The sequence below is a fragment of the Oncorhynchus mykiss genome, chromosome 21 (assembly GCF_013265735.2).
Source record: "Oncorhynchus mykiss isolate Arlee chromosome 21, USDA_OmykA_1.1, whole genome shotgun sequence".
Lineage (NCBI taxonomy): Eukaryota > Metazoa > Chordata > Actinopteri > Salmoniformes > Salmonidae > Oncorhynchus > Oncorhynchus mykiss.
This window is the reverse complement of record NC_048585.1, coordinates 2,719,928-2,732,809: the sequence shown is the minus strand read 5'-3', so window position 1 is coordinate 2,732,809 and position 12,882 is coordinate 2,719,928. Positions and strand designations below refer to the sequence as shown.

Here is a 12,882-nt window from a genome sequence, read left to right as displayed (position 1 = left end):
ATACAAAACAAGAAATGTGAAGAAAAAAAAACGAAAACAGCCCTATCTGGTGTAACAAACACAAAGACAGGAACAATCACCCACAAAACCAAACACCAAACAGGCTACCTAAATATGGCTCCCAATCAGAGACAATGACTAACACCTGCCTCTGATTGAGAACCATATCAAGCCCAAACACAGAAACAGACAAACTAGACATCCAACATAGAATGCCCACTCAGATCACACCCTGACCAAACAAAACATAGAAACAGACAAACTAGACATCCAACATAGAATGCCCATTCAGATCACACCCTGACCAAACAAAACATAGAAACAGACAAACTAGACATCCAACATAGAATGCCCACTCAGATCACACCCTGACCAAACAAAACATAGAAACAGACAAACTAGACATCCAACATAGAATGCCCACTCAGATCACACCCTGACCAAACAAAACATAGAAACAGACAAACTAGACATCCAACATAGAATGCCCACTCAGATCACACCCTGACCAAACAAAACATAGAAACAGACAAACTAGACATCCAACATAGAATGCCCACTCAGATCACACCCTGACCAAACAAAACATAGAAACAGACAAACTAGACATCCAACATAGAATACCCACTCAGATCACACCCTGACCAAACAAAACATAGAACATACAAAGCAAGCTATGGTCAGGGTGTGACAATGCGTCACTCGACTGAAGACAATGATGATGTTGTCTTCTCTGATTAAGATTAGAGATGCTGCAAGGTTTTTGCAGACCTACGGGTTATCTCAGCATAGCTCTCTGGCTGAGCTCCTGGGATTCTCTCTGCTGACTGTTCTGGATCTCTGTTGTAGTTCTGTTGGATGGGACGTGCGGGTGCTTCCTATGGATGCTACTGGAGCATAACTGTCTCTCTGGGTAGAGGTCCTGGGGGTTTGCTTGGTCCTTTTCTCAGGCTGTTTGTGTTGTCCAGAGGTCCTGGGGGTTTGCTGGTCCTTTTCTCAGGCTGTTTGTGTTGTCCAGATGTCCTGGGGGTTCGCTGGTCCTTTTCTCAGGCTGCTTGTGTCCAGAGGTCCTGGGGGTTCGCTGGTCCTTTTCTCAGGCTGCTTGTGTTGTCCAGAGGTCCTGGGGGTTCGCTGGTCCTTTTCTCGGGCTGCTTGTGTTGTCCAGAGGTCCTGGGGGTTTGAAGGTCCTTTTCTCAGGCTGCTTGTGTCCAGAGGTCCTGGGGGTTCGCTGGTCCTTTTCTCAGGCTGCTTGTGTTGTCCAGAGGTCCTGGGGGTTCGCTGGTCCTTTTCTCGGGCTGCTTGTGTTGTCCAGAGGTCCTGGGGGTTCGCTGGTCCTTTTCTCGGGCTGCTTGTGTTGTCCAGAGGTCCTGGGGGTTCGCTGGTCCTTTTCTCGGGCTGCTTGTGTTGTCCAGAGGTCCTGGGGGTTTGAAGGTCCTTTTCTCAGGCTGCTTGTGTTGTCCAGAGGTCCTGGGGGTTTGCTGGTCCTTTTCTCAGGCTGCTTGTGTTGTCCAGAGGTCCTGGGGGGTTGCTGGTCCTTTTCTCAGGCTGCTTGTGTTGTCCAGAGGTCCTGGGGGTTTGCTGGTCCTTTTCTCAGGCTGCTTGTGTTGTCCAGAGGTCCTGGGGGTTTGCTGGTCCTTTTCTCAGGCTTCTTGTGTTGTCCAGAGGTCCTGGGGGTTTGCTGGTCCTTTTCTCAGGCTGCTTGTGTTGTCCAGAGGTCCTGGGGGTTTGCTGGTCCTTTTCTCGGGCTGCTTGTGTTGTCCAGAGGTCCTGGGGGTTTGCTGGTCCTTTTCTCAGGCTGCTTGTGTTGTCCAGAGGTCCTGGGGGTTTGCTGGTCCTTTTCTCAGGCTGCTTGTGTTGTCCAGAGGTCCTGGGGGTTCGCTGGTCCTTTTCTCGGGCTGCTTGTGTTGTCCAAAGGTCCTGGGGGTTTGCTGGTCCTTTTCTCGGGCTGCTTGTGTTGTCCAGAGGTCCTGGGGGTTTGCTGGTCCTTTTCTCGGGCTGCTTGTGTTGTCCAGAGGTCATGGGGGTTTGCTGGTCCTTTTCTCGGGCTGCTTGTGTTGTCCAGAGGTCCTGGGGGTTTGCTGGTCCTTTTCTCGGGCTGCTTGTGTTGTCCAGAGGTCCTGGGGGTTTGCTGGTCCTTTTCTCAGGCTGCTTGTGTTGTCCAGAGGTCATGGGGGTTTGCTGGTCCTTTTCTCAGGCTGCCTGTGTTGTCCAGAGGTCCTGGGGGTTTGCTGGTCCTTTTCTCAGGCTGCTTGTGTTGTCCAGAGGTCCTGGGTGTTCGCTGGTCCTTTTCTCAGGCTGCTTGTGTTGTCCAGAGGTCCTGGGGGTTCGCTGGTCCTTTTCTCGGGCGGCTTGTGTTGTCCAGAGGTCCTGGGGGTTCGCTGGTCCTTTTCTCGGGCTGCTTTTGTTGTCCAGAGGTCCTGGGGGTTCGCTGGTCCTTTTCTCGGGCTGCTTGTGTTGTCCAGAGGTCCTGGGGGTTTGCTGGTCCTTTTCTCAGGCTGCTTGTGTTGTCCAGAGGTCCTGGGGGTTTGAAGGTCCTTTTCTCGGGCTGCTTGTGTTGTCCAGAGGTCCTGGGGGTTTGCTGGTCCTTTTCTCAGACTGCTTGTGTTGTCCAGAGGTCCTGGGGGTTTGCTGGTCCTTTTCTCAGGCTGCTTGTGTTGTCCAGAGGTCATGGGGGTTTGCTGGTCCTTTTCTCAGGCTGCTTGTTTTGTCCAGAGGTCCTGGGGGTTTGCTGGTCCTTTTCTCAGGCTGCTTGTGTTGTCCAGAGGTCCTGGGGGTTTGCTGGTCCTTTTCTCAGGCTGCTTGTGTTGTCCAGAGGTCCTGGGGGTTTGCTGGTCCTTTTCTCAGGCTGCTTGTGTTGTCCAGAGGTCCTGGGGGTTTGCTGGTCCTTTTCTCAGGCTGCTTGTGTTGTCCAGAGGTCCTGGGGGTTTGCTGGTCCTTTTCTTAGGCTGCTTGTGTTGTCCAGAGGTCCTGGGGGTTTGCTGGTCCTTTTCTCAGGCTGCTTGTGTTGTCCAGAGGTCCTGGGGGTTTGCTGGTCCTTTTCTCAGGCTGCTTGTGTTGTCCAGAGGTCCTGGGGGTTTGCTGGTCCTTTTCTCAGGCTGCTTGTGTTGTCCAGAGGTCCTGGGGGTTTGCTGGTCCTTTTCTCAGGCTGCTTGTGTTGTCCAGAGGTCCTGGGGGTTTGCTGGTCCTTTTCTTAGGCTGCTTGTGTTGTCCAGAGGTCCTGGGGGTTTGCTGGTCCTTTTCTCAGGCTGCTTGTGTTGTCCAGAGGTCCCTGGGGTTTGCTTGTCCTTTTCTCAGGCTGCTTGTGTTGTCCAGAGGTCCCTGGGGTTTGCTGGTCCTTTTCTCAGGCTGTTTTTGTTGTCCAGAGGTCCTGGGGGTTTGCTGGTCCTTTTCTCAGGCTGCTTGTGTTGTCCAGAGGTCCTGGGGGTTTGCTGGTCCTTTTCTCAGGCTGCTTGTGTTGTCCAGAGGTATGGGGGTTGTGTTGCCTTTGCTCAGACTCCCTTTGAGGTTGTTGGTGGTTGGTTGGTCTCAGGATGTTGTGTATCTCTGGAAATAATGGCCATGACCGTTGGCTCAACTTTCTCAACTATATTAGCAAACACAACTACAAGGATGCCCTTTCAAATCAAATCAAATGTTATTGGTCACATACACATATTTAGCAGATGTTATTGGTCACATACACATATTTAGCAGATGTTATTGGTCACATACACATATTTAGCAGATGTTATTGGTCACATACACATGTTTAGCAGATGTTATGGGTCACATACACATGTTTAGCAGATGTTATTGGTCACATATACATGGTTGGCAGATGTTATTGGTCACATACACATGGTTGGCAGATGTTATTGGTCACATATACATATTTAGCAGATGTTATTGGTCACATACACATATTTAGCAGATGTTATTGGTCACATACACATATTTAGCTGATGTTATTGGTCACATACACATGTTTAGCAGATGTTATGGGTCACATACACATATTTAGCAGATGTTATTGGTCACATACACATATTTAGCAGATGTTATTGGTCACATACACATATTTAGCTGATGTTATTGGTCACATACACATATATAACAGATGTTATTGCGGGTGTAATGAAATGCTTGTGTTTCTAGCTCCAACAGTGCAGTAATATCTAACAATTCGCAACAATACACACAAATCTAAAAGTAAAATAATGGAATTAAGAAATATATTTGGTTTAGTTATAAGAATCATGAAACGACTAACACAATAAATTAATTTGAATTGGTGAAAATCAGTTTTGTAATTTTTGGGGGCGAACATACATCTTTTAGACTTAACTTGCTTACCAATTTTTCCATGTGGTTTCTTCTTTCACGGACTCCATGAGATTAGGACCTCTTCTTAAATATTTGATCAATGTATACATTTTGTGCATGGTTTCCTAGAAACAAGGGTCGCTCAACTTACCCCTCTCTCCCCTACAGCTTGGCTCTGCTCTGATTAGTTTAAGGCACGGACAAACCAGTATGATTGTTGTGCGTCTGAGGTCCGAAAGTACTTAGCACCTCTGAACAGAGTGACAGCCGTGATTTTCAAACCGAGCGCAATTAAGTCTGTTAGTCACCCACCGACGGCTGGTCCGGTCCCTATAACACACCACGCTGACAGGAAGGGAAAGAACAGATGACAAACAACCCCCTACTGTACAGACCAACAATCAGTCTGATGAGTAGTGTGTAGTAGTGTAGTAGTGTAGTGTGAAAACTTAGTAGTGTGAAAAGCCCCTTCAGTTCTGTCAATAAATAACGCTCTAGAAGAGTAAACACCTAACAATTTACACTGAACAAAAATGTTAATGCAACATGCAACAATTTCAAAGATTTTACTGAGTTAAAGTTCGTATCAGGTATTTCAGCTCATAAAAGATGGAACCAAACACTTTATATGTTGGGTTTATCTTTTTGTTCAGTTTACAAGAAATGATATCTACAAAGGTAAACAATTGGCAACCAGATTAGTGAGACAGTATGAAAACATTAGTTGGCTGATGTGTTTTGGAAATGTTGTGGTTCTCATATATAGAAGTTTTTTAAAAACCGGCCATTCACAGATCCTCATCCTCAACCTCCGTTGTACAACAATCTAATTACGCCGTGATGTCACTATTTATGTGGAAATGTGACCAAAAATGTCCAAAAGGTTTGGCTCTTACAACAATAACTTTGTTTGAAGGTCGACAGCACAGCCTGAAGACACACCAACACAGTTGTTCAGATCCCAATCCAATTCAGTGCTTTATGTGGCATTTTCATTTGATCCATCAAGCAAGCTAAACAGCTTATATTTCTGGGGCTATCTGGCAAGAAAAACAAGATATATGCCCTCCTCTCCCCTCTCACCTTTCCCTGTAAAAGCTGAAATAGCCACAGACCAAAGTCCAGAAAAACCAAGAGACCTCATCTCAAACAATCTGCAGGGACAGAATGAAAGGCAGAATCTGTAGGGATAGAATGAAAAGCAGACCAAGGAACCTCATCTCAAACAATCTGCAGGGATAGAATGAAAAGCAGACCAAGGAACCTCATCTCAAACAATCTGCAGGGATAGAATGAAAAGCAGACCAAGGAACCTCATCTCAAACAATCTGCAGGGATAGAATGAAAGGCAGACCAAATCAAATCAAATCAAATCAAATCAAATTGTATTTGTCACATACACATGAGACCTCATCAAAAAACAATCTGGGGAGACCATTTCAGTAGTTGCATATGAATCAAATCAAAACAATCAAATCAAATGTTAATTGTCACATGGGCCGAATACAACAGGAGTTGTAGACCTTACAGTGAAATGCTGAATACAACAGGTGTAGTAGACCTTACAGTGAAATGCTGAATACAACAGGTGTAGTAGACCTTACAGTGAAATGCTGAATACAACAGGTGTAGTAGACCTCACAGTGAAATGCTGAATACAACAGGTGTAGTAGACCTTACAGTGAAATGCCGAATACAACAGGTGTGGTAGACCTTACAGTGAAATGCTGAATACAACAGGTGTAGTAGACCTTACAGTGAAATGCTGAATACAACAGGTGTAGTAGACCTTACAGTGAAATGCTGAATACAACAGGTGTAGTAGACCTTACAGTGAAATGCTGAATACAACAGGTGTGGTAGACCTTACAGTGAAATGCTGAATACAACAGGTGTAGTAGACCTTACAGTGAAATGCTGAATACAACAGGTGTAGTAGACCTTACAGTGAAATGCTGAATACAACAGGTGTTGTAGACCTTACAGTGAAATGCTGAATACAACAGGTGTAGTAGACCTTACAGTGAAATGCTGAATACAACAGGTGTAGTAGACCTTACAGTGAAATGCTGAATACAACAGGTGTAGTAACAGGGGGTACTGGTACAGAGTCAATGTGGAGGCTATATACAGGGGGTACCGGTACATAGTCAGTGTGGAGGCTATATACAGGGGGTACCGGTACAGAGTCAATGTGGAGGCTATATACAGGGGGTACTGGTACAGAGTCAATGTGGAGGCTCTATACAGGGGGTACTGGTACAGAGTCAGTGTGGAGGCTATATACAGGGGGTACCGGTACATAGTCAGTGTGGAGGCTATATACAGGTGGTACTAGCACAGAGTCAATGTGGAGACTATATACAGGGGGTACTGGTACAGAGTCAGTGTGGAGACTATATACAGGGGGTACTGGTACAGAGTCAATGTGGAGACTATATACAGGGGGTACTGGTACAGAGTCAGTGTGGAGACTATATACAGGGGGTACTGGTACAGAGTCAGTGTGGAGGCTATATACAGGGGGTACTGGTACAGAGTCAATGTGGAGACGATATACTGGGGGTACCGGTACAGAGTCAATGTGGAGGCTATATACAGGGTGTTACGGTACAGAGTCAATGTGGAGACTATATACAGGGGGTACTGGTACAGAGTCAATGTGGAGGCTATATACAGGGGGTACTGGTACAGAGTCAATGTGGAGACGATATACTGGGGGTACCGGTACAGAGTCAATGTGGAGGCTATATACAGGGGGTACCGGTACAGAGTCAATGTGGAGGCTATATACAGGGGGTACTGGTACCGAGTCAATGTGGAGACTATATACTGGGGGTACCGGTACAGAGTCAATGTGGAGGCTATATACAGGGGGTACCGGTACAGAGTCAATGTGGAGGCTATATACAGGGGGTACTGGTACAGAGTCAATGTGGAGACGATATACTGGGGGTACCGGTACAGAGTCAATGTGGAGGCTATATACAGGGGGTACCGGTACAGAGTCAATGTGCGGGGGCACCGGTTAGTCAAGGTAATTGAGGTAATATGTACATGTAGGTAGAGTTATTAAAGTGACTATGCATAGATAATAAACAGAGGGAAACAGCAGCGTAAAAATGAAGGGGGACACACACAATGTAAATAGTCTGGGTGGCCATTTGATTAGATGTTCAGGAGTCTCATGGTTTGGGGGCAGAAGCTGGTAAGAAGCCGCACTTGCCGTGCAGTAGCAGAGAGAACAGTCTATGACTTGGGTGGCTGGGGTCTTTGGCAATTTTTAGGGCCTTCCTCTGACACCGCCTGGTATAGAGGTCCTGGATGGCAGGAAGCTTGGCCCCAGTGATGTACTGGGCTGTACGCACTACCCTCTTGTAAGAATAATCAAAGATAAAAACACAACGCAGAGGACTAGAGGTCAAGAGGGAATTAACATCAATGGAAATAGTTGTTTTTCAGTTCATCATCTGTTTAGAATCTGTTTAGGAATTTCAGTCCAGGACTCACAGCTACATGTGGCAAGTTCTCATTGGTTCGAATTGTCTGTGCATTGGGCCTGAAACAGGATACTTGGTATTTGGCCATTGGCCCAATTTTACTGCAAAGAATTCTAATTGGTCAACCACAGACTATGGCTGGTTTGTAAATTACATCCTGTCCCGTTGTTCAGTGGAGGAGAATCATTGACGACAGGGAAGAATGACCATCTACTTCCCAGCATAACAACTATGATTTGTTTACTTTGAATAAACCTATTTTTCTCCCCCTGATTTGCTTTAGGGTCTGTGCTATTGAAGAATAACATCAACTGCTAACACACTGTAGTGCCTTGCAGTCGGAAGTCAAACAGTTGCCATACCAGGCGGTGATGCAACCAGTCAGGATGCCCTCGATGGTGCAGCTGTATAACTTTTTGATGATCTGAGGACCCATGCCAAATCTTTGTCGTCTCCTGAAGGGGAATAGGCGTTGTCGTGCCCTCTTCACGACTGTCCTGGTGTGTTTGGACCATGATAGCTCGTTGGTGATGTGGATACCAAGGGAACTTGAAGCTCTCAACCTGCTCCACTACAGCCCTGTCGATGAGAATGGGGGAGTGCTCAATTCTTCTTTTCCTGTAGTTCACAATCATCTCCTTTGTCTAGATCACGTTGATGGAGAGGTTGTTATCGTGGCAGCACACTGCCAGGTGCGTTTTCCTACATTATCAGGACCAGAATGTCCTGACGAGGGACCAGAATGTCCTGACAAGGGACCAGAATGTCCTGACAAGGAAGGGAAACAAGACATTTCAGGAAAGTCAGGACTTGTTTCATGTCTGGAATTTGTTAAAATGCTATTTTTGTCTTTAAAGTTTAGATTTAGGGTTTGGGATTAAGGTTAGAGTTAAGTTTAGGGTTATGAGTTAGGTTTAGATTTAGGGATTGGGATTAAGGTTAGAGTTAAGTTTAGGGTTATGAGTTAGGTTTAGAGTTAGGGGATTGGGGTTAAGGTTAGAGTTAAGGTTAGGGTTATGAGTTAGGTTTAGAGTTAGGGGTTTGGGATTAAGGTTAGAGTTAAGGTTAGGGTTATGAGTTAGGTTTAGATTTAGGGTTTGGGATTAAGGTTAAGGGTTAAGGTTAGGGTTATGAGTTAGGTTTAGAGTTAGGGGTTTGGGGTTAAGGTTAGAGTTAAGGTTAGGGTTATGAGTTAGGTTTAGAGTTAGGGGTTTGGGGTTAAGGTTAGAGTTAAGGTTAGGGTTATGAGTTAGGTTTAGAGTTAGGGGTTTGGGGTTAAGGTTAGAGTTAAGGTTAGGGTTATGAGTTAGGTTTAGAGTTAGGGGTTTGGGATTAAGGTTAGAGTTAAGGTTAGGGTTATGAGTTAGGTTTAGAGTTAGGGGTTTGGGGTTAAGGTTAGAGTTAAGGTTAGGGTTATGAGTTAGGTTTAGAGTTAGGGGTTTGGGGTTAAGGTTAGAGTTAAGGTTAGGGTTATGAGTTAGGTTTAGAGTTAGGGTTTGGGATTAAGGTTAGAGTTAAGGTTAGGGTTATGAGTTAGGTTTAGAGTTAGGGATTGGGATTAAGGTTAGAGTTAAGGTTAGGGTTATGAGTTAGGTTTAGAGTTAGGGGTTTGGGGTTAAGGTTAGAGTTAAGGTTAGGGTTATGAGTTAGGTTTAGAGTTAGGGATTGGGATTAAGGTTAGAGTTAAGGTTAGGGTTATGAGTTAGGTTTAGAGTTAGGGGTTTGGGGTTAAGGTTAGAGTTAAGGTTAGGGTTATGAGTTAGGTTTAGAATTAGGGGTTAAGGTTAGGTTTATGAGTTAGGTTTAGAGTTAGGGGTTTGGGATTAAGGTTAGAGTTAAGGTTAGGGTTATGAGTTAGGTTTAGAGTTAGGGGTTTGGGGTTAAGGTTAGGTTAAGGTTAGGGTTATGAGTTAGGTTTAGATTTAGGGTTTGGGATTAAGGTTAGAGTTAAGGTTAGGGTTATGAGTTAGGTTTAGATTTAGGGTTTGGGATTAAGGTTAGAGTTAAGGTTAGGGTTATGAGTTAGGTTTAGATTTAGGGTTTGGGGTTAAGGTTAGAGTTAAGGTTAGGGTTATGAGTTAGGTTTAGATTTAGGGTTTGGGATTAAGGTTAGAGTTAAGGTTAGGGTTATGAGTTAGGTTTAGAGTTAGGGGTTTGGGGTTAAGGTTAGAGTTAAGGTTAGGGTTATGAGTTAGGTTTAGAGTTAGGGGTTTGGGGTTAAGGTTAGAGTTAAGGTTAGGGTTATGAGTTAGGTTTAGAGTTAGGGTTTGGGATTAAGGTTAGAGTTAAGGTTAGGGTTATGAGTTAGGTTTAGAGTTAGGGATTGGGATTAAGGTTAGAGTTAAGGTTAGGGTTATGAGTTAGGTTTAGAGTTAGGGGTTTGGGATTAAGGTTAGAGTTAAGGTTAGGGTTATGAGTTAGGTTTAGATTTAGGGTTTGGGATTAAGGTTAGAGTTAAGGTTAGGGTTATGAGTTAGGTTTAGATTTAGGGTTTGGGATTAAGGTTAGAGTTAAGGTTAGGGTTATGAGTTAGGTTTAGATTTAGGGTTTGGGGTTAAGGTTAGAGTTAAGGTTAGGGTTATGAGTTAGGTTTAGATTTAGGGGTTTGGGGTTACGGTTAGAGTTAAGGTTAGGGTTATGAGTTAGGTTTAGATTTAGGGTTTGGGATTAAGGTTAGAGTTAAGGTTAGGGTTATGAGTTAGGTTTAGAGTTAGGGGTTTGGGATTAAGGTTAGAGTTAAGGTTAGGGTTATGAGTTAGGTTTAGATTTAGGGGTTTGGGGTTAAGGTTAGAGTTAAGGTTAGGGTTATGAGTTAGGTTTAGATTTAGGGGTTTGGGGTTAAGGTTAGAGTTAAGGTTAGGGTTATGAGTTAGGTTTAGATTTAGGGGTTTGGGGTTAAGGTTAGAGTTAAGTTTAGGGTTATGAGTTAGGTTTAGATTTAGGGTTTGGGATTAAGGTTAGAGTTAAGGTTAGGGTTATGAGTTAGGTTTAGAGTTAGGAGTTTGGGATTAAGGTTAGAGTTAAGGTTAGGGTTATGAGTTAGGTTTAGAGTTAGGAGTTTGGGATTAAGGTTAGAGTTAAGGTTAGGGTTATGAGTTAGGTTTAGATTTAGGGTTTGGGATTAAGGTTAGAGTTAAGGTTAGGGTTATGAGTTAGGTTTAGATTTAGGGTTTGGGATTAAGGTTAGAGTTAAGGTTAGGGTTATGAGTTAGGTTTAGATTTAGGGTTTGGGATTAAGGTTAGAGTTAAGGTTAGGGTTATGAGTTAGGTTTAGATTTAGGGTTTGGGATTAAGGTTAGAGTTAAGGTTAGGGTTATGAGTTAGGTTTAGAGTTAGGGGTTTGGGGTTAAGGTTAGAGTTAAGGTTAGGGTTATGAGTTAGGTTTAGAGTTAGGGGTTTGGGGTTAAGGTTAGAGTTAAGGTTAGGGTTATGAGTTAGGTTTAGAGTTAGGGTTTGGGATTAAGGTTAGAGTTAAGGTTAGGGTTATGAGTTAGGTTTAGAGTTAGGGATTGGGATTAAGGTTAGAGTTAAGGTTAGGGTTATGAGTTAGGTTTAGAGTTAGGGGTTTGGGATTAAGGTTAGAGTTAAGGTTAGGGTTATGAGTTAGGTTTAGATTTAGGGTTTGGGATTAAGGTTAGAGTTAAGGTTAGGGTTATGAGTTAGGTTTAGAGTTAGGGATTGGGATTAAGGTTAGAGTTAAGGTTAGGGTTATGAGTTAGGTTTAGATTTAGGGTTTGGGGTTAAGGTTAGAGTTAAGGTTAGGGTTATGAGTTAGGTTTAGAGTTAGGGGTTTGGGGTTAAGGTTAGAGTTAAGGTTAGGGTTATGAGTTAGGTTTAGATTTAGGGTTTGGGGTTAAGGTTAGAGTTAAGGTTAGAGTTATGAGTTGGTTTAGATTTAGGGTTTGGGATTAAGGTTAGAGTTAAGGTTAGGGTTATGAGTTAGGTTTAGATTTAGGGTTTGAGATTAAGGTTAGAGTTAAGGTTAGGGTTATGAGTTAGGTTTAGATTTAGGGTTTGAGATTAAGGTTAGAGTTAAGGTTAGGGTTATGAGTTAGGTTTAGATTTAGGGTTTTGGATTAAGGTTAGAGTTAAGGTTAGGGTTATGAGTTAGGTTTAGATTTAGGGTTTGGGATTAAGGTTAGAGTTAAGGTTAGGGTTATGAGTTAGGTTTAGAGTTAGGGGTTTGGGGTTAAGGTTAGAGTTAAGGTTAGGGTTATGAGTTAGGTTTAGAGTTAGGGGTTTGGGGTTAAGGTTAGAGTTAAGGTTAGGGTTATGAGTTAGATTTAGAGTTAGGGTTTGGGATTAAGGTTAGAGTTAAGGTTAGGGTTATGAGTTAGGTTTAGAGTTAGGGATTGGGATTAAGGTTAGAGTTAAGGTTAGGGTTATGAGTTAGGTTTAGATTTAGGGTTTGGGATTAAGGTTAGAGTTAAGGTTAGGGTTATGAGTTAGGTTTAGAGTTAGGGATTGGGATTAAGGTTAGAGTTAAGGTTAGGGTTATGAGTTAGGTTTAGATTTAGGGTTTGGGGTTAAGGTTAGAGTTAAGGTTAGGGTTATGAGTTAGGTTTAGAGTTAGGGGTTTGGGGTTAAGGTTAGAGTTAAGGTTAGGGTTATGAGTTAGGTTTAGATTTAGGGTTTGGGGTTAAGGTTAGAGTTAAGGTTAGAGTTATGAGTTAGGTTTAGATTTAGGGTTTGGGATTAAGGTTAGAGTTAAGGTTAGGGTTATGAGTTAGGTTTAGATTTAGGGTTTGAGATTAAGGTTAGAGTTAAGGTTAGGGTTATGAGTTAGGTTTAGATTTAGGGTTTGGGATTAAGGTTAGAGTTAAGGTTAGGGTTATGAGTTAGGTTTAGATTTAGGGTTTGGGATTAAGGTTAGAGTTAAGGTTAGGGTTATGAGTTAGGTTTAGATTTAGGGTTTGGGATTAAGGTTAGAGTTAAGGTTAGGGTTATGAGTTAGGTTTAGAGTTAGGGGTTTGGGGTTAAGGTTAGAGTTAAGGTTAGGGTTATGAGTTAGGTTTAGAGTTAGGGGTTTGGGGTTAAGGTTAGAGTTAAGGTTAGGGTTATGAGTTAGGTTTAGAGTTAG

At 43.5% G+C, this 12,882-nt stretch overlaps 1 protein-coding gene across 1 annotated transcript; it reads right to left on the bottom strand.

The window, feature by feature from the left end:
• Positions 1-996: 996 nt before the first annotated feature.
• Positions 997-2,169, bottom strand: LOC118942987 (serine/arginine repetitive matrix protein 1-like). Its single transcript, XM_036958449.1, has 2 exons — positions 1,630-2,169; positions 997-1,395 (listed from the first exon to the last, which is right to left on the bottom strand). The coding sequence occupies exons 1-2, from the start codon at positions 2,167-2,169 to the stop codon at positions 997-999; spliced, it is 939 nt and encodes a 312-aa protein (XP_036814344.1).
• Positions 2,170-12,882: the final 10,713 nt, after the last annotated feature.

Coding starts and splice junctions, on each gene's coding strand:
- LOC118942987 (XM_036958449.1), bottom strand. CDS start 2,169: ATGACCTCTGGACAACACAAGCAGCCTGAGAAAAGGACCAGCAAACCC. Junction 1,396..1,629: donor GAAGCCTGAGAAAAGGACCA/GCAAACCCCCAG, acceptor CAACACAAGCAG/CCCGAGAAAAGGACCAGCGA.